The 22,111-nt window shown below is 36.3% G+C and overlaps 1 protein-coding gene across 1 annotated transcript in view; it reads left to right on the top strand.

The window, feature by feature from the left end:
* CNTN3 (contactin 3) overlaps positions 1-22,111 on the top strand; it is a 247,363-nt gene that overhangs the window by 145,980 nt on the left and 79,272 nt on the right. The window contains exons 5-10 of the mRNA XM_055343752.1: positions 4,767-4,970; positions 6,609-6,711; positions 7,201-7,385; positions 10,991-11,127; positions 12,050-12,179; positions 14,618-14,768. Coding sequence (XP_055199727.1) covers positions 4,767-4,970; positions 6,609-6,711; positions 7,201-7,385; positions 10,991-11,127; positions 12,050-12,179; positions 14,618-14,768 — 910 coding nt within the window. The remainder of the gene's footprint in view (positions 1-4,766; positions 4,971-6,608; positions 6,712-7,200; positions 7,386-10,990; positions 11,128-12,049; positions 12,180-14,617; positions 14,769-22,111) is intronic.

A 22,111-nucleotide genomic window follows, 5' to 3' on the forward strand; every position in this document is an offset into this window, starting at 1 on the left:
GACCCAATCCCAGGTCTTCAGGATCACACCCTGGGCTGAAGCCCGGTAATAACATCTTTAGTGGCTTCGTTTAGGGTCTGGTCATTTTTTGTTGGTCACAGGCAACTATCATGAAAAAAGAAAAAAAAAATCCTCCCCACCCACACCAAGGTAGGGTGGTCTGGCATGTTCCCTTTTCTCTGGTTTCCTAACATCTCAGCATTTTGGGAATTTCCCTGAGCCTGATCACATAGTCCCTTATCTATCTCTCCCTACCTAGCCCCACCTGTCCCTTCCTCAAGATCAAGAGCATAGCATCTTCAAATAGCACTCTCTGGCTGACGCCCCTGCTTCCAGAGTTCCAGTTCCTTTTCTCTGACCCTCTTGCTTCCCTCTTACAAGGACGTTTAGGATTACATTTCCCCCACCCCTGATAATCCAAGATAATCTTCCCATCTCCGTATCCTTAATTTAATCACATCTGCAGAGCCCTTCTTTTCATGTCAGGTAATATGTTCAAGATTTCAGGGATTAGAGTGATGAAATATTCTAGGGGTCATGATTCAGCCTCCCATGCCATTATTAGGCCCAATCTCTCTCATACATTTACATTTAAAGGTCTCACCTACCCATTGGGCATTTACTTCTAGGTTACCTGCCTGAGTCTCAAAATCGATTTATAGTACAACCTCTTCCATCCCTAAAGTGGCTCTTGTTTCTGCTCTCCTGTTTTTCCTGTTTATCCCAGCTCAAAACCTTAGAGTTCGATTTTTGTGCTGCTCATCAAAGATCCTTTTTTCTCTTGTAGCTGTGAGAATATACTATTTGGCAGAAATAGTGGAGGAAGATCATTATGGTATTCTGGTTATAATATATTCCAATAGTTAGGCCATAGTATTGCACTTTTAATTCAAAAGTATATATACTATGCTATTGGGATGTGAAGAGAGAGGGAGTGTTTTTGAAAACTCTTTAAAATTTCTTTCTACAGGGGCACCTAGGTGGCTCAGTAGTTGAGCTTCTGCCTTTGGCTCAGACCATGATCCCAGAGTCCCTGGATCAAGTGCTGCATCAGGCTCCCTGTGGGGAGCCTGCTTCTCCCTCTGCCTATGTCTCTGCCTCTCTCTGTGTGTCCCTCATGAATAAATAAATAAGATCTTTAAAAAAAAAAAAGTCTTTCTACCCTGTTTAATATACAGCGAGTATACAGTCCACATGATTGTGTGAAGATCACATATACAACATGCCTTCGGTGATGGTTTACAAATATAATAAACCCTTTGTAATTCAAGGGATACCTGTATGCTATTCTGAGATAGATCCCAAATCTGCTTGATTGTTACACAGTTTGTCAAAGAGGAATGCAGGAGTGCAAATTCCTGCAAAAGAGCAGCTTTTCTCCACTGCATTCTCAAGTTACAAGTGATTTTAGGGCTTCTGCTCAGTAATATAGCCTAGGGGGATGAAGGTTCTATTGTTTCTAATTTGTTTGGTGGGGATCTCAGGGTGGGTTTACACCATTTTCCTCTGGGATGCTGATTTGTCAGGGCTTGTGTGGAGGGTAGGTGCTAAGAATCAATTAGGAATTAGTTTGTAAATTTGAAAAGTCTGAGGGTGAGGTGAGGGGATTAAACAGTTATTGAAAAGGAGGTCAGTAATAGAGGATATTTCCTGAGGGTCTAAGGGAAGGGGCAATTTCTGACACAGAGGAGAGTCTGTTACTCCGTTTTAGCAGCATGTGTCAGTTCAAGTGTTCTGAGAAGCAGACTCCAAGATGGGATTAGAGGATCAGACTTGTTATTAATAATAATAATAATAATAAAGAAAAATCCTGGAGAAAATGCCTGGGAAGGTTAAACGGTGAAGAAGCAGAAATTGGTAGAGGAAACTCCAGTCTGAGATTCAAATCTGCTATCTCTGAGCAAAGAGAGGAGAAGAAAATTTGGATAGGAAGAAAGCCAGATCACTGTGAAGTTCTGAGAATATCATGACCATTATCTGATGGGACGTCTCCAACCTGAATTGCCCAATGGGGGACATCCTGCAACAGGGGGAATGAGCCAGCATGAACACCCCAGTGGGGTTCATTGTTTAGCTAGAAGCAGCCCCAGGAAAGTGTAGCCACAGCACTCCACTCATAGGCTAGCAGGTGGAGGCCACCAGTTAACTGTGTTCTATGAAGTTCTCCTGAAGTGAGACCTAAGTGGGACACTTCCATATCTATCACAACCCACCCTTCAATCCAGCCATATTCACTTCTCCGTGCTCATTTTGTGAGCAGCTTAAAATGATTTTAATTTTGACTTTCTTCTCTTCTAACAGTCCTTCATTACAGGGGTCATATAAGCAAAGCCACCATAGTATCTGTACAACAATATAATGATAATACAATATTTAAATCTTGAAAGTATTGATTTGGGATTTAAAAAATGCTTAAGTGGAGCCTTACAACATTTCAGTCAAAATGACATATGTAATATTTATTCCAAATTGTTGCATATGCTTATTGATCAGACATTCTCCTTGCTATATTGTATTTCTTACATGAATTTATTAGATTGTAGGTTTTTTCAGATTCTGCATCTGCGTTCTTTCCACCAGCCATTCTTAGTTTAGTATAAACTGGTTTAATAAGGTTGATTTCTTCTTCTTAACACCCAACTGAGGTATGTTATGTTGGGGAGCAGTGGGAGTTTTACACTTACTGGATAAAAGGGATATTTTTAAATAAAAAAAATAAAAGAGAGTGAGGCAATCCTATTAATTTCATGGATAGAATACTTTGAAAGGCAGAAGGAGATGGCTTTGCCTTCTCTAAAGCAAGGTGAGGTTACAGAGTTAGGGGACAGGGGATGTTGGGTGGGACGGCATGCTTAGTGCAACAGGAAGAGCCTGGGGAACTGAGGCTTCCACACCTGTCAGTTTCAACAATTGCAGAACTAATCCAGCCTCCCTGACCAGCATTCTTTAACTCTGTGGTTTATTTAGTACTATTTTAAGAGCAAAGCACCATCTCAGTAAGCATGAGGCTAGCGGGGGAGTGGATGTTTGAGACACGTTTCATTTTCATACAGTCCAACAAACAACTTTGGATTTCACAGCCTATCAGGTGACTGACTGAAATTTCCTGAAACACCCTACTGCTATTAGAACGTAATGGGGAGAGCAGTTCAAGGATAAAAATCCGTGTTTCTAAATGTGCTCCCAGTTTGCCCTTGACTTGCTAACCCCTGGAATCATCAAACATTTGTATTTGCATGAAGGCAGAAGGAAGTCAGTGGTTTCTCATTGCTACCAGGTACTTAACATTTTCTCTTCCCTGCCAACTTTTCATATGCTCTTCACTTCATCTGGAGTGCTTTTCTCCCTGCCTGTCAGAATGTTCTATCCTTTAAGATCTGCTCTTTAGTCATGAGAGAATGTCACCGGTCCTTCCTCTGAAATCCAGAGTAACTCTCACCCAGACCTTTTACACTGTCTCGTTGTTATTTGTACACTGAGTTACTACTGTCCACCTCTGCCAAATGCAAAGACCCTTTGTCACTGAAGTAATGTCTTAAGTATATTTTCAATTCGTTACTAAATTTATTTTGATTACATACATTTTCCAAAAATTCTTTTGAAAAAGCATTACAGCAACGAACCAATACAATAAGGTTGATGAAATTGTAAAACACAGTAGGACCGTGGAAAAAAAGGAATCAAATAAGCCAACCATGGTTAAGTGTGCTTAAATTACAACTTGCCTCTAAAAAATACGGGCATCTAGAACAATGCAGCATTGTATTATTTACCCTCATTATCACAGAGTAGAAGAACATTATTAGTTCCTTTGGAGAAAGTTGGTTTACCTTGACCCAAAAAGTCAAGAAAACTCTCACATTGGACTTTACATAGGAGATAATAGTGTAATTATATCCTTAATTAACTCAATAAATGTTTACTGAGAACTGTTCATTGTCTTTGGATATTCCATTTTGCTAATTGGGCGGGGCAGGGCAGTCAGGATAAAAGTTGACCTCAATGTTTACCAAGCAATGGAAGGACAGATAAGTAGACCATTACATACAAAGCAGTAAGTGCTTTAACCTATGTGAGCTTAAGAGTTGCTCTATAATATAGGAGAACCCACTCTGAGGACAAGGATGAAGGAAGACCCGTCCTCTCTGAGGAGGTGACTCCTTATATTTGGAACTAAGCTTTGAAAACCATCTGGAAGTTACTCTGGCAGAAGGGGGTTTAGTGTTGAAAGGTTGTGGGAGAGAGGCAAGAGAGTGAACAGAAAACAAGGACACTGCAGGCTTCTAGAGCAGCACATGCGAAGGCACCCAGGTGGTAAGGCTTTAAGCAGGGGTCTAATCGTGCAGAATTTCCTATTCAGGTTAAGAAATTTTGCATTATTCTCAAGAATACCAAGAAATTACAGAGAAGTTATATCAAAAACTGACAGGACGGGACGGTAATTTGAAAGAGTGTAGAATGTGTGGTGTGGAGACACAAATTAAAAGGGAGGAAAACTGAAGTGAGAGAGACTTGTCAGGAGGTGTCTGGAGTAGTGATAATGATGATGGTGATAATATTGCTCCCACAAGAATGCTAATCAGCAGTGTCCTCCACCGTAATGCAGAATGACCGCAGAATCAGTTCGCAGAACTCTTTCTCTTCATGACCTGCAATAAATGCACTCAGCATTGCTTTGCAGTAAAGGTGGTTTTGTGTATTTTTTAGTTATAATATGGAAAACTTTCTTTAATGATGGAATTTCTTTTACCCCCAAACTTTGTTAGAACTATCATATGCTTGGATCTTCAATGAATATCCATCATTTGTTGAAGAAGATAGTCGGAGATTTGTCTCTCAAGAGACAGGCCATCTCTACATAGCCAAGGTCGAGCCATCCGATGTGGGTAATTACACATGTGTGGTGACCAGTACAGTGACGAAAGCCAGAGTGCTGGGCTCCCCAACTCCTTTGGTGCTACGTTCTGATGGTAGGAAATATTTCAAGGTGCAATTCTAAATGTAAATGTTGGGAATACATGCAAAAACAAAGGGAAAAGGTGAAAAGTATATCATGGATTATTTCATTTTGGGGCAAACAAAAAAAAAATTTATGAATACAGCGATGCAGATTATTTCATTAACATAGGTCCCTGTTCCTAATCCTTACCCAGGACCAGCTTCATAGTTTTTAAGGACCAGAGCAAAATAATAATCGTGGATCCATTGTTCAGAAATTATTAAGAATTTCAAGATGATGATAGGAGACCATCAAACCAAGCATGAGGTTCTTCTGAGCCTCGGGCTCAGGTTACATTGTCATGAACCACTTGTCCTGATTTTGGTCACCTTGAGGTTCTTAAAAGTTTGGTTGTTTTGTTATAGGATATAAAGTATCTCTTAAAAATGTTTTCAGATGTACTCTAGATTCCCAAAGCTTACTCATTTTATTTTTTATTTTTTAAAAAGATTTTTATGTATTTATTCATGAGAGACACAGAGAGAGGCAGAGACATAGGCAGAAGGAGAAGCAGGCTCCCTATGGGGAGCCCAATGCGGGACTTGATCCCAGGACCCCTGGATCATGCCCTGAGCTGAAGGCAGATGCTCATTCACTGAGCCACCCAGGTGTCTCAAAGCTTACTCATTTCATAACTGAAAATTTGTACTCTTTGACCAACCTCTCCCCATTTCCCCCTCCTCCAACAACATAGTCATAATAGTTAATAATATTGTACTGTATATTTGAAATTTGCTGAGAGAGTAGACCTGAGGTGTTCTTACCACAGAATATTTAGAAATTAAATGGTATCTATGTGAGGTGCTAGATGTGTTAACTTGATTGACATAATCATTTAAGAATGTATACATATATAAATCATCACATTGAACACAGTAAAAAAATCGGGCTGTGCAGTCTAAATATATATAATCTTTATTTGCTAATCATACCTCAGTAAAGCTGAAAATGAAAACATGTGTTTCCTCAACTCCTTTATGGCTATTTCAAGGGAGCACATGAACTTCAGAGGAAACAGATTTGTAAGCCTGCATAACTGCCCCACTTACACAAAGCCATATCTGATAAAGCACCATGCCATGACCACATATTATCTAAGCATTTCCTTCCAGTCAGTTATAATTGAATTTGACCTTTCTCATTTATTAAGTTACTGTTTTTCGTCTCCAGGGTGCCATTTAATAAGTTTAAGATTGGTTTCTCTGCTACCAGGGTACCATTAAGTAAATTCCCTCCCATAATTTTTGCTCTTTAGGATATTTCAAGAAGTCATAATACATTGTATATTTCAGTTTGACTAGAAATGTCCAGATTAAATACAGAATAAAAAAGCCCCCCCTTTTTACACAATGTAAAGGGTATAATGGTTTTCTTGGAACTGCTCTATAAGCAGTAAATTTATGAATCACAGAATCCGAGGTCCCTGATGTTTAATAATGTTGCATATTTGGCCCAGTTAGCTCTGCTTTTAAAAGTACCTAATGGATGGCTAGTAATTTAAATCATTAGAGAAACTAGTTCAAAATGGAGCAAAAGAAAGTTTTATTGAAGAAAAATGAGATAATTCCAAAGGAAACATTGAAACTATTAACCTCATATGGCTTTACAGGTGTGATGGGTGAATATGAGCCAAAAATAGAAGTACAATTTCCAGAAACTCTTCCGGCAGCCAAAGGAGCAACTGTGAAATTGGAATGTTTTGCTCTTGGAAAGTAAGTTTTGTAACACTTACCCCAATGTGCTGAAATATTAGTTTGCCGTAAAAGATCAAAATAGTTTTTGACAGAGTCTTCTTGTCCTTATTTTCTAAAATTTTCTTTCATTTAGAAGCAAAGGAAAAATAAAATATAAGAATGCACATACATAATTTAGGTTGAAGCTTGAAAGGCAATTCGCAGAAAATGACTGTGCCTGCCTAATTTCATGAACTAGATTGCTGTTATTTTTCTTTTGCTTGTTCATTTGTCATAATACAATGGAGATGTGTTCATCTTTTTTTCTTTAAGTCATGAATTAACTTAATAAAATATCAACTTAGGTAAATCCTTGTATCAGGTTTATGTAATTGACAACTGGAGATGTTCTGCATTGGAAACCTGGTGCCTTTTTGCTCTATCCTAACAAAAGGTTCCTTTTGTAGGGCCTAAGATGCATCCAGGCATCTGTGTAAAAGAGCAATAACTTAACAATTTTCTGCTTAGCCCTGTACCTCAGATTAATTGGAGAAGAAGTGACGGACTGCCGTTTTCCAGTAAAATTAAACTGAGAAAGTTCAGTGGGGTGCTTGAAATCCCCAACTTCCAACAGGAAGATACGGGTTCCTATGAATGCATTGCTGAGAATTCACGAGGAAGAAATGTCGCCAGAGGGCGTCTCACTTACTATGGTGAGTATCTACTTTGGGCAAATGGAATTTTTAGCTTTTGCTCTCTCAACAAAATATTGTTGGGCAGTGGGAAGTTATGACAGGATGCCAATGTTCACCTTGTTCTCTTTTGTGTTCTGTTAAAGGGGGATGAATATTTAGGAGGAATTAAGAAGCAGTACCATTTTGTGGTGAAGTCGGAGGCATGACATAGTCTTTTTGCATTTTAAAACGATTCATATAATAACGAATATTTCATTTTTTCTATGAGTAATGTTTTATACACTTGGTCATATCACGGAGCAATCTCCTTTGTGTCTATCCTCTCCCCTAGAAAATGTGACTGTATCTTTCTTTATGATCTTTACTACACAGAAAGAAACTGTTTACAGAGAGAACTTGTAATTACTGCATTAGACAAACCACATCAAGTCAGGCTAAAGTTCTTTGGTATTAATTCTCTCCCTTCCAATAATGTAACTGTGCTGTGTTTGCTTCCTTTAATTTATAATCATTTATTTGATGTACTGTTCAGTTTGGGTAAGGAAAGGATAATAATGCTACATTTATTTAGAGTCATTTGGTATAGGAAAATTAAATTATCCTTTTTGTTTTCAGATCATTTTTATTAAAAAAAAAGTAAGTTTTTTGAAGAAAGCATGATTTAGAAAGCATAAATACATGATTTTACAAAATGTACTGTAATATATAGGAAGATATATGCTCAATGGATATATACTTGCAGTTTGATCATGAGAAACATTGTAAAACGAGAGAGAATTGACCACTTTTGTGAAAGCCAAATTGCATTGCATTCTATTTATCTTAGAAAGTGGAAATGGAAACAGTTTGCATACATAAAATGTTTCAGGGAGGAAATCATTTGCAAAGACAAATATTAAAATTAAAGGGCTTTTTATGACCTCCCTCAAAAAAATTCGCATTGCTTCTGATTAAATTGACATGTGTTCACCTATTGTAAGATTTTAGGATCTGTCAGGAACAAATTGGAGGCCTGGTTTAATATCATGAGTCATTCTGTGTTATAACTGTCTCGTTACATGATTACAGAGCACCACGGTGACATTACCTAGGTGTCAAGGTCTACATACTGATGGGACTATAAAGAAGTAGGTCAGGGGGCACTTAAGCCATATGACTGTACAGCTCTAAGACCACCCAGAGCAAGTCCCTTTTTCTGGTAGGAGAAAGCTCCAAAGGAGGAGCTTAGTTTCTCCTTTCTGAGAAACAATTACTTGACCTAGGGTAAGAAGTGACCCTTACAAGAAAACACAAGCTATTCCAACTGTCTAAGTGTTTCAGCAGCAATGTTTTAGCTCTGTGGACCAGCAACCTTGACTAAAAAATAAACAATTGAATGCCTCATAAGATGAGAAATTCAAAGCTAAATTGGTGTTCAAGTACCTTATAAGCAGGTCCTTTCTCAGTTTCTCTGTGATTTTGTTTCTGCCCTTACCGGTCTTTTCCCTTTACCTGCATGTTAGTCTCTGATAGAGTCTCAAAATAGCTGCCCACTGAGACCAGAACATTAACCCTTGTTCATCCTTCCTGTCTCCAAAACATCTTGTAATTCCCTTCTCAAATATCATTGCCTGGAAGTTCATTCCTAAACCAATCAGTAGTGGGGAGAATTGACTTATACAATTTAAGTGCATCAGGAACAGGGAATATGGTCAGATTCCCTGAATTTTATGGGTGATGTGAGGTGATGAAAGAGAAGATAGTTTAATGAGAAATGGGGGTTATTTTCCAAATAAAGAAAAGAGGAAATGTATACACAACAGACAACCAACATCATCCCCTATACTGACTAAAGAAGGTAGACTATTGCTTTATTTCATTAGGTAGGTAATATAATATATACGCAAGAAATAAATCAGGAATTAATGAGATAAGTAGTTTCATGATAATTACGCTACATTTCTGACTTAAGACTATTATATTCAATCAGTGCCATGAAGTTCTCTGGTTATCCATTCTAATATTTCATATAGATAGAATATTTGGATCTCATATGATAGAGTAAGGGGAGAAATCACAATTAACATGGCAGTTGTAATCTCAGGATTGGCTTCAGCCCAATGAATTATCCTCTCATTTGGAGAACAGTAGTTCTGAGAAACCAGTGGAAAATTTTTGCTAGAATCTTGAGTCTTAGTGAAGGACTCATGTATGAGTTTCTTTGCGGTCTTATTCCATGAAGGCTGATAATTCCTGAAAGAAAAAAAAAATGTGCTTCAATATAAGTAGAGTGAAGTGACTTTAGACTGAGCTATACTTCAGACTGAGGAAGTCATTTATGTAAAAAAAAAAAAAATAATGAGAAAAAATAATAATAACGCAAAATTTAGACCAATAGATTTTCTCTAAAAGCTAAATAGCTATATTTTCATTTCTATTTCCTTTATTTAAAAAAAAGCAATTTTACAAGATAGAAATGGAAAGACAAATCTTCCCATGGTTGCAATTAAATAGAAATAGATAAACTGTTTCTCCATATGGAGGACGCAAATGTGAATCTCACAGTAGACATCACATGCATAATGCAATGTGAAACCAGTAAGACATCTCACCTCCCAGTTTTGGATCTAAAATGCAAGCTGAGACTTGGCTGAATATGCTGTGTATATGGAGTGGCTTTGGTTATAAGTGGTATGTTGCTTTCATCTGTAAAAAGAATTTTCCAAATATCTTCTAAAATGTAAGAGAAAATGATAAATCCAGTTGATGCCACTGATTTGCATACATAATTTAAGGTTGCATGAGCTAGTTCTTTTTCATAAAAAATCATATTATTCAAATTGAACCAATTTATCCATCTTTCTCTGCTTTCATTTTAATTCACAAAGAGGTTCATAAGATGCTCATTGGCTTGTATTTAATTAAAACTTATTTCTAACTTGAGGGAGATTTTTTTTCCTCAGCTATAGAAGTTTCCTTTCTACGGATGTTAATTTTTAGTGCATAATTAAGACGAGTATCTCCTGTCATATGTGTATTAAGTTGTCATCAATTGTGACCTTATGATTCACAAATGCACTTGGAAAGGAGTCTATTTAGTATACCTGCATTACAGTCTACTAAGACACACTTGAAGAATATAATGTAGTGCCGTGGAGCCTGGGTGGCTCAATCAGTTAAGCATCTGACTCTTGATTTCGGCTCAGGCCAAACTCTCAGGGTCATGAGATCAAGCCAATGCGTCAGGCTCTGTGCTGAGTGTAGATCTTGTTTAAGATTCTCAGATTCTCAATCCCTCTGCTCTGCCCATCCCCACTCTCTCCCTCTTAAAATAAATAAATAAATAAATAAATAAATAAATAAATAATAATAAATAATAAAAATTTAAGAAAGAGAATATAGTACAATGCCCAGAATTTTGAAAACCGAGAAAGTGTAATGAATTTGGCTTAGGAAGTGACAGATTGAAACATTCATTCTCAAATCTAGAAATATTTCCCATATCCACTTAGTAAATAGGGAATTAAATATAATTTTAGTCACTATGCTCCTATTAATTCATTGCTTACAGTGTTTATATCCATTTATATAAAGTATTTATTTATTATTTGCTGGGTGGTTTGATTTTTTTTTTTTCCTTGCAGCAAAGCCTCATTGGGTTCAGCTCATAAAAGATGTAGAAATAGCAGTGGAGGACAATCTTTTTTGGGAATGCCGGGCAAGTGGTAAGCCCAAACCCTCCTACCGATGGTTGAAAAATGGAGAAGCCCTTGTGCTCGAGGTAAGGTAACGAGCCTGGTTAATCCTTCCTCTCTTCATTTTGTGTTAAATAAATGCCTTCCTTGTACCCAGTGCCAAATTTGTACACATTCATTTGTACCTATAAAGTGATAAAGAGAAGAAAAATATAAAATCAAGTATCCAGTCTGCCAAAAAGGAAATACTTTCAACAATTATATTTGATTGGTAAAAAATAATTTTGTGAATTTAGTCTAAAACTGATATACTATTTTTTTTTTTTGCTTTTGAAATTAGAAAAGACTTGACTTTAATCAAATGTGGAATATAATTTCTTGTTCCTATTTGACAAGTTGCTATTGGCCTCTGGAGAGTAAATGTATCATTACATGGTTACCTTCTTACATGAGTACTTATTTTCTCAATCACTTTCTTTCTTAAGCCATATAATTTTTACTCTTTTAAAAAATTGTGTACTAAGTCAATTATGTTCCTTCAAATTTCTATATATAACTTGTCATACTACCTAAAAACCCTTAATAAATGTATTTTCCAGAACCCTTTCTGGTGCACAGAATTTATAATGTGTTTAATTTAAATGATTTAAAAAATGGTGAAAACCTTTCCAGTTGATGGGATGGAAACATGATACATTTTTTAAAGTCTGCAACTTTAACCATAGGGAAAAATGAAGTGCCTACAATATTTTACCTCTTGCTTTGTTATTTATTTTACTGATAGGCATTTGGATTGAAGGGTGTTTATTAGTATTTCTAATGTGTGGCTGTTATGTTAAATCAGTCTCAGATTTTCAAAATAAGGAAATATTACAATTTCAGGTCAGGTTGCCTAATACTCTGAGGAAAATGAAGGAGGTTTGTATATCATTGAAATAATAGTGGTTTTCATTTTTCTTTTAAAATGATATATACATTGATATGCAAGAGATTTTTGTTCTTACCTAGGAGAGAATACAGATAGAAAATGGTGCCCTTACAATATCGAACCTAAATGTGACTGATTCTGGAATGTTCCAGTGCATAGCAGAAAACAAACATGGTCTCATTTATTCCAGTGCAGAACTTAAGGTTGTAGGTAAGACAAAGCTTCTCTTGTCACTTTTTTTTCTTAAATCCTCCATTTTTGCTAGAACCAGAAATATTTACTTCTCCTATTATACTCCTATATTCTCTACAGTATTATAACAACATCAGGGTTTTTAATCAGGGAATATATTTTAATGATTTCTAAGGAAAAGCAGCAATTGTGGCTGGAATAAACTTCAAAGGCTGAAATAGAACAACAATAAGGAAACATGTTGACCTAAAACATCCTTATCCAACTCCAATGTTACAAACTATGCAATGCCTTTTAAGATAATAAGTGAATTTGGTATTCTCTGTTGCAGGGCTAGTAAAAGTTCAAAAGTAAAGAACAGAATTGAAAACAATAATTTATGGATCCATAAAGAGTTGTTTTGTTTTTAGTGACCCTGCTCAAAGCATCAAACATTGGGCATAGTGAAGTTTTAACTAACAAAGCTCAACTATTTGAAATTCTGAATTATTTTCTTCTTCTTGCACTCTAAGTATATGAAAAGGTAGAAAATGTTACATCGTGTGTAGGGCAATTATCCAGAGAAACACTTTGTAAGTGACAAATGCCTGAAAGTCAACCAAAATTGTCAGAGCATAGCATCATATGATATAAATAAGAGAGAAAGAAGAAGGGAAATTTTTTGTTCCATGTAATTAAAGTGCAAATTTGGATCTGAACAAAACATGATCCAGGGCTCAAGCATCATCACCATCATCAGGATCTACATGGTTGTTCCCCGACACATTCAGTTTCCATGATCAGTCAATCTAATGGAAGAAGCATGGCTTTCTGAATTGCGCTAATAAAAATCACAGTCCTACATGGCATTGGCCCTGCATCACTGAGTTGAGTCCTATACCCATGGCTGGTCAATCCATATGGCCCAGAAGTTGGAAGACCCTGACTCAGCGGTCCCCAGTCGGGGATGATTTTGCTCTCAGGAAATATTTGGAAATGTTGGGAGACATTTTTAGTTGTCATAATGTTGAGGACAGATAGGGGAAGAAGGGAGCCAGTGTGTATTCCTGGCATCTCGTGGGTAGAAGCCAGAAAGGCTACTCACAAATAATTCTACAATGTAAATATCCTACAGTGCACAAGACAGACTCTCATAGCAAACAATTATTTAGCCCAAAATGTCAGGTGCCACACTGAGAATCCCTGATTTGATGGGAAGCAGGTCTCTCATCCTTGATACCTGGAGGTTAGAAATACATCATCTGCACTGGGAAGCCTCAATTCTGGAAAAGGCAGATCATCAACTGAAAATCTGGCTACTCTTATCCATACCAGAGAAGTGGGGTACTTAACAAAAAGAGAGTGGATTTTTACCTAGTCTTAAGTTGAAGCATTGCTGTACTATTGTATTAAATTAGCCTTATGAGTGATGGTTCATTCATCTTAAAATGCATGATTTCATACCAAACATGCTGTATGTATGAGGCTTTTGTATGGGAAAAATATAAGCTGTGTTAAAAATCTATATAATCCATTTAAAGTACAAAGGTTTTTTTTTTTTTTTAGTCAAAAGTATTATTTTAAGATCTTAATTTTTAAGACCAATAATGTCTGGGTAACATATCTTCTTTATCCACAGTCTTATATATAACCGCATAATATAATTAGCTATATGATGTCCACTGACCAAAAAAATAAATAAATTGTATTCCCTGGGATTTTCCATAAGACAGAGCATTAAACATTAGGAGAAATGCACTGTGTTTGGTTAACTTTAGCCACATTTGCAATAAGAGGAAGAATGATTTTCTGATTAAAGTACCATTTCAATCAAATGATACATTTTTATTTATCTTGAATATTCAATTGTTTCAGGATCAGCATTGTGTGCATTATTGGCAGATATGATGTTCTTTATATATTATTGTATTTAATATGATACTGTAACACTAATATAATAATGCATATTATGTATTTCTTCAACACAGCCATGTGAAAATTTTATAATAGATCTTGATAATTTTTATGCAAGAGAATAATAATTCAATACCCAGCCTTCATTCTAAAAACACTTACTGAGCACTTACTGAGTGCCAGGCGCTGTGCCAAGTGCTGAGTTTTAGAGATCATAAGAGACTGACCCTATTGTTGTCTGTATGGAACTAACTTTCAAGAACATTCTGTGATAGGTTTTCATTTAAATAAGCTCATGAGCTACTTTCAAACTTCACAGTAAACTTTAAAAATTCCTATATAAAATAATCATCCCAAGATTTAGAACTTACTAGAACACAAAATAGTAGGAATTACTTTTTGAGCATTGAAAACTTGACTGGTCCCCAGTCAATTAAGTAAATCAAGTACTGACATCTGTGTGTCAGAAAACTTTAAAAATGATTATAAAGTCAACCTCTGAACCTACAGGAATTTTAAAATATTAAATTAAAAATAAATTTTTATTCCTTCTTGCCTTTCAGCTTCTGCTCCAGATTTTTCAAAGGCTCCAATGAAAAAGTTGATTCAGGTGCAGGTGGGCAGCATGGTCAGCTTGGATTGTAAACCTAGAGCCTCCCCCAAACCAGTCTGTTCATGGAAAAAAGGAGATATGATCGTGCAGGAGAATGAAAGGTATTTGTTGTCCAAAATAATGGTGATTCACTTTCTTCTTACTTTCCCTACTGATGTCAAAGCAGGTTTTCAATATGAAATGAGTAGAATATGAGTTGTTGAAAAATCAAGACAGTAGTATTTTTGGTTTGTAATACTCTCAGGAAGATAGTGAGCAATTTTTGAAATCTGGAAAAAGTTAGATATATCATCTAGCTTTTACCCGTACAGAATAACTTATTTTAGCAAGGATTTTCCTCCCCAGTCACTGGGTAAGACTCAAAGTAGAATGATAAAGAAAATCATTATCATATGGACCCACATGAGCCAGCATCCTTGGACAAAGAAGAGAAGATATATTAAGAACATATGCCAAATAAATACCAATATTGCTGTTGCCTTATACTGAAATAATTTAGCATTCTTGGTAGTAGTTTAAGCAAAGGCTTTCTTGGTTTTCTGATTGTTATAATATTTAAAATTAGGAGGAAGGATGAAGCTTAAGGGTACCACTTGTAGAGCCAAACAGCCTGGGTTCAATTCTTTGTTCTACCTTTTGCTTGCTCAGTGAAAAGCTTTACTTTCTGTGTCTCATTTTCTTATTTAAAAAATATATATATAAAATAAAAAAAATATATATATATATATATTTATGAGAGAGAAAGAAGAGTGCGTGTGCACACAAGCGGGGGAGTGGCAGTAGGAGAGGGAGAGAATCTTCTAGCCGACTCCCTGCTGAGGATGGAGCCCAACAAGGAGGGGCTTGATCCCAGGACCCTGAAATCACCACCTGAGCTGAAATCAAGAGCCAGCCACCTAACCAACTGAGCCACCCAGGCACTTCATCATTTTCTCATTTTAATGTGGATGGTGATATTAGATATCACTAGATAATAATGGGGATTATTAGATGAAATACATAAATATCTATATAGCACTATATATATATGCTATCTATATAGCATATACAGTCTTTACCGAGCAGTGAGTAAACATAAGTATTAGCTATTTTTATCTATTAAGTACGTAACTACATTGCCAGGTGTTATGCTCAGAGCTTGTGATAAATAGATAATTGACCCCAAAAATGTCTATGTCCTTATTCTATAAACCACTGATTGCATTACATACATGACAAAAAGTAATTAAATTTAAATACTTAAAATTACTAAGTAGATGACTTCAAAATAGGGAAGTTATCCTGGATTATGTGGGTAGGTTCACAGTAACAGTAATCACCTGAAAATTTATAAGGGGAAGAGGAAGGCAGAAGGATTTGTCAGAGATATATGATAATCAAGGATGAGGCAGGAGAGATTTCAAACTTCAGAGGGACTTCAGTTGGTATTTCTGCTTTGAAGATGGTGGAAGGGAGCCGCGAGCAAAGGATTTTGGATAACTCTTTAAGATGGAACAGCCTCAGTTGATAGCCAGTAAGGAAAGGGACCTTAGTCCCATAGCCACAATGAACTGAATTCTATCAACAATGTGAAGGAACAATTAATAATTCTGAACCCTCCCAAGAAACATAGCCCAGACGATAATTTTGGTCCACTAAAACCCATCCTGGACTTCTGACTTCCAGAACTATAGAATAATAAATTTGTGTTGGTAGGACAGATTACTAAATTTGTAGTATTTTATTACAGAAGCAAGAGGAAATGGATACAGAACTCTACACTCATAATCTATTTTAAACATCTCTGGAGCTCTATGATGTGTTAAAAATCATATTATCATCTCCATTTTTCTAATGAGAAAAACAAAACTTAGATTATGTAATTTGCCTAAAATTACAGAGCCAGGATTTTAATCCCTGTCTGTTTGACTGTTTGACTCTAGACATAAGCTCTAAGCATTTTCAATGCCACATTTTCTATAGGGAGCCCAGAATTTTAGAGGTGGTCTCAGCCTTTGCAATCATAGAGTCCAAATTACTCTTTTAGAGATTAGGGGAAACAAACAATAAAACCGTAGGCCAAGAACTGTGGATTAGTTTTTCAAAATTACAAAGTCTTATTGCAGACAACCAAGTTGACTGCTTTTATTACCAAGACACCAAGATATTTTTGTGAGTTGGTATGACAACACAATTTGCAGTTCCTCCAGTATTTAATGGGAAAAGCTTCCATTAAAAGGCAGCCACAGCAGGATGACAAGGCAAAGTTGTGAGCTGAGTGGTTAAGCACAATTCAGCTAAATGCTGGGCCTCACAGAATAGATTTCTGAAACAGGAAGTTAATTAGTGATTTGGAGTTTAATTTTGTAAACCAGTTGAAACAAGTATAGGCTTGTGGCACAAATTAGTTAATTGTGGCTGTATTGAAGTTAAGTCTTCTTGTATAACTGCTGACTTTTTGTGTTCAAAAAAGTTTTAAATAGTTTTAACTGTGTACATAAATTAAATAGTGGTTAAGTCCCAAGGACTTCAGTGCTTTACACAATAATGAACCCACTTGTCTTCACAGTAGTGCCTATAGTAGGCAGAGGTTTTTAATCTTAATTTCAAAAGAGGATAAGAAGATTAAGAGTTTAAGCTACAGGCACACAAGGAGGGATTTACTCCCACATTATAGAGTAATGCAGTAATAATGCAGGAAAAAAAGACTATAAATTCCGGAATCTGATTTGGGATTTCTGACTTGGCCACTTACTACCTTGGTGTCATTAGGACCATTATGTAACACCTTTGAATCTTAATTTCCTCACTCATAGAAGAGATCATAATTTCTATCTTACATAGTTGCTGTACAGTGAGCATTTAGCAGAATGTCTGATATTTGCAGGCATTCTTATACTGATAAGTAAGAATAAGATATATTACAAATAAAATGTTGGAAGTAACAGTGACTAAGAAAGATAGAAGCTTTTTGCTCTTTAGTTGGGTAGCTCATTGGCTGTTTGATGTCTCTAAAGGTAGGCAATCAGGACTACCCCTTTTATCTTGCTGCTCCACTATCTTCATATCCTGAACCAAGATGGCTCCCTGGGCTTCAGCTTCTCAATGTCATCTCCCAGTAACAGGAAGGAAGAAAGTAGAAATCAGAGTATACTTCTTCCCTTTCTTAGGAACTTTCCAAAAGTTTCAACAGTAATTTCTTTTATGCCCCTACTGGGCAGAAATTAGTTCCCAGGCCAAACTTAAATGTAAGGGAGAGGCTAAAAAATACGGATTTTCTTTTATTTATCTTTTTTTTTTTTTTTTTTTTGGTGGACATGTATGTATCCAATGAGAAATTGGGATTAATTTTTTTAATTGGAATTATGTTTTAAGTAGAAAGAGGAAATGGCTTACTCTAGCACATGTATCATGTTCATAAATGTTACTTCTGTCCATATGAGGACTACTGACCCTTCATTTGTTTTAAATATTTCTAACATCTCCTCTGTGAACAAGGAAACTTTTAAGTACAAAAATAGAAAAAGGAAACATATTTGAGAAGAGGGTTCATAATGTTGCCTTCCCTGCCAAGTATCTTAGTCTGAGCTTTTATGACATAGTACCATAAATCAGATGGCTTATAAACAACAGAAATTTATTTCCCACAATTCTGGGCATGGTAGTCCGAGATCAGGGTGCCAGCTCGGTCAAGTTCTGGTAAGGGCCTTCTTCTGGGTTTCAGATAGCAATCTTCTTATATACTCATATGGCAGACAGAGAGCAATATGGTACCTCATAAAGGTACCAATCCCATTCGTGAGCTCTTTCTCCCCCTCCTGGCTCAGGGCTCATGACCTAACCACCTCCCAAAGGCCCTTCCTCCTAATAGCATCACATTGGGCATTAGGATTTAACATAGGAATTTGGAGAGACTCAGACATTCAGTACATAGCACCAGGTCTGGTAGTTTGGATTTTGCTTTTATCTATTTGGACAGCAAAAACACTGATGAGCCAGAGCCTTGATGCTTAGGGAAAAGGTTGCTAGAAGCAATTATTGAACAAGTTGCACTTTTGAATCCTCCCCAAGTTCCTGTGAAATCAGTGTGGGCCTCAGCCATCACTTGGCAATGAAAACCCCATGTGTGTCCCTCTTGACTGAGTCTGCAGCCTTAAGCCAAATTGGGGAAGCACTTTAAATGATAGATTTATTGCGGTTGTTCAATCATTGGCTGTTCCAACTTAAAACGTGCAGATTCAAATCTCATTTTGGGGACAAATGAGTTTATTGACACATTTGAAAATATAAGAGGAGACAAAATTTTAATAGGGTATTTATGGCAAGATTTTAAAGCCATTGGTTTTTTAGGTTTGTTTCTATTTTTGTTTTTGTTTTTGTTTTGTATGTGAACTTGGGTTTGTCAGTGAATGAGAAACTTATAAGTAGGAAACCTTTCTCCAATTTAGTGTAGGGAATGCTGGTGGCAAATAAACCTTTGATTAAGCCAATACATACATTATTATGTAAAGCCTAAACCAGGGAAAAAATAAAATAAAGTCTAAATTAGGAAAAACCATCTAAGGATTAAAAATGTCTTAAAAATTGTATAAACTAATAAATATGTCTACGATGTAAATCACACAGTACATTTGAATGATTATAATCAACCTGGTTTGTAAGTTTTTATATCAGCACAATAACAGCTTTGTAATTAATGCATCAGCTGTAGTAATGGGGATCTAAGTCAGTGAGACACCTAAATTACAGAATCATTTTGAAGAAATCGGTGTTATTGCTTTGAGGTCGAGAGAGCATTTCAAGCTAAGGTAATAAAGGAATTACTTCCCAGCAGGGGTCTTAGAAAAGCTGCTCTGAATAGATTGCAAGAGCTTTATGCAGTATTCCTGAGGTCTCAAAATCAAGTGCTCATTCATTCATTGGAAAATTATTTTGAGTGCCTACTCTGTGCTAGGCACCAGATATTTAATTTTTATCAGATAAGTCCATATTCTTGCTTGTAGCTTTTTGGGGGTATACCGACAAAAGAACACAGAACAGTTACAATAAAACTTATTAGGAAAGTGCAGTATGTTTGGTGATTACCAGAGAAGGCCCCCTCTCCAAATCAGGGATCTGCGCAGGCCTTCTGGAGAATGTAATATGTTCAGCAAGACTTAAAAGATAACTAGAGTTCCCTGAAGAAGAATGCTTCAGGCAGAGGAAGAGCATATAGGCAAAGGCACAGGGTAAAGGGTGGTTTAGGAACTTGAGCAGCTTCAGCTTAACATGCCTTGTGAGGACGGATGTAGACAGAACGGGGCGGTAGAGGTGAGCCAGAATCTTACTGGGAATGACGTGTAAGCCAAATCAAGAAGCTTGGGCTTTACTCCACAGGTGCTGAGAAGCAACAGAGTAAAATCCAAGTAGCAGAATTAAAAGACCAAGTTTAATTTTGATTATGTTCTTTAAAAAAGATCACAATGGTGGCAACAGGGAACATGGATTGGAGTGGCAGGAAGACTTGAGGCAAAAATCTCAATTCATAGCATTTCATCAACCTGAACAAGAAAGTTTTCTAGCCTGAACTAAAGAAAGGGCAGTGAGAAGAGAGAGAAGTATTGAGGAGTTTGAGAAGGGGTTAAATCCACAGGACCTAGGAATTGATTAGATTAATGATTTGAAGAGAAGGTAAGAGTCAAGGATGAACCCGAAATTTCCAGCTTAGACATCAGGACCTATTCAGTGAGACAGGGAACATTACAGAAAGAGCAGGAGGAATAAGCACAAATATAAGTACTACTTGGGATTTTTGGTGTTTGAAGTCCTTGTTGAAAATCCAACTATATATGTGAGCATACAGGACTTGACTAAATGAATCTGGAACTCAGAAGAAAGACTTGAGCTACCGATAGACATTTAGGTGTTCTGAGCACGACATGGTAGCTGAAACCATGACACTAAATAAAATTGTCTTGGAAGGCACATATTATTAAATGGTAAAGAGTCAGCACCATATCTCTGAAGCTGATGGAAACAAGTTATGGATAGAGGAAGCCTGTTTATACAGTCTTAGTTAAATGGCTTCTAGTCACAATTTATAAGTAATCGATTTACTAAGTAAAGGTCAATGTTAAGTCACTTGATATGTAGATATCCTAATCTTCGAAATTGCTAGCATCATTACTGAGCAAAGTTGTTTGCTTTTTTGTTCTGTTTTGTTTTTATTTGTATCATCCATACTGAGAGAAGTTATTGTGTTTTTTCCCCTTTGCAAGAAACAGGCTTTCTGAATAAATAGAAATGCCCTGCCCCTTTGAGTGGTCAGTGGTAGTACACAGGTGTCAGTGTTTTAGTGTTCTTCTATTCATTTGCTTATAATCCACATATTTTCAAAGAAGACTGGAATTGAAATAGGATGTTTTTTCTCCTTTAAGCAAAGTAAAATTGGAAAAGACTCTAGAGAATGCAACCAGGCATGGTATTCAAGAAGAAATAGCCAGTTGGCATATTTTAAAGAATGTTTAGCTTTTCTCTATCACTTAGTGGTACTTAAAATGCATTAGCCAATTATTTTTAAAAATGGGGCTTTCAGTTGAATGCTATTACTTATAATAGTAAATATTTTATTGCAATAGCCTCAATTCAAAAGAGAATCAAAGAATGGCCCATTACTTCTAATTAAACACATTAAAATTGGTTCAGATGTTCTAGGCAGCATTTAATATTATAGAAATTTAAATGCTTTTTAAAGAAAGAAATAGCAAAGGTTTTTTTTTCCAAATATTAATAGCCATAATCCACATAACGCTTTTAAAATGTATTAACCAATTCTTAACATGCTTCTTACATATAGTTAGAACTGGCTTTAAAAATGCAGTGAATATTATATTCTGTATAAATCCATTTATATCATATTGCTGAAAAAGGTACAGCCTTGGGGACAGAAAACAATGATCACTGTTGCCAGAGTAGGTAGAGGGATTGACTATTCAGGGACATGCGGGAACTTTTAAGGGTCAGGGAACTGTTCTAGGTCTGGACTGTAACAGTGACTACATGACCACATTGATTTATTAAAACTCAAAGAATTGCACACCAAACAGGGTGAATTACATTATATATAAATTATACTTTAATTGTAAGCAAAAATTTACATGCAATTTTATATGCACTTCATCCTGAATTCATGAGTAGTTTCATAGAGAAATTGAAAGGCTTAAAAAAATGCTCCCAACAGGTGACTTCTGCCTTCTGTGAGACATTGAGCGATTCCATGACAGCACCTAAAAGCAGAATTGAAACTTTTGCCAGTAGCCAGAATAATTCTGTCAGAGCAAGAATCACTTGGCATTTCCATCACTGCTACTACTAGTCGCCACAGTCGTGCTCTGTAAAGATGTGTCTAGGAACTCTGTTACTATCCAGAAAATCTGTTAGATGGCACATTCTCTTGTCTCAAGCTCTTAGATAAAGAATAAGGATT

The sequence above is a fragment of the Nyctereutes procyonoides genome, unplaced genomic scaffold, assembly GCF_905146905.1.
Source record: "Nyctereutes procyonoides isolate TBG_1078 unplaced genomic scaffold, NYPRO_anot_genome, whole genome shotgun sequence".
In the NCBI taxonomy this organism is placed as follows: domain Eukaryota; kingdom Metazoa; phylum Chordata; class Mammalia; order Carnivora; family Canidae; genus Nyctereutes; species Nyctereutes procyonoides.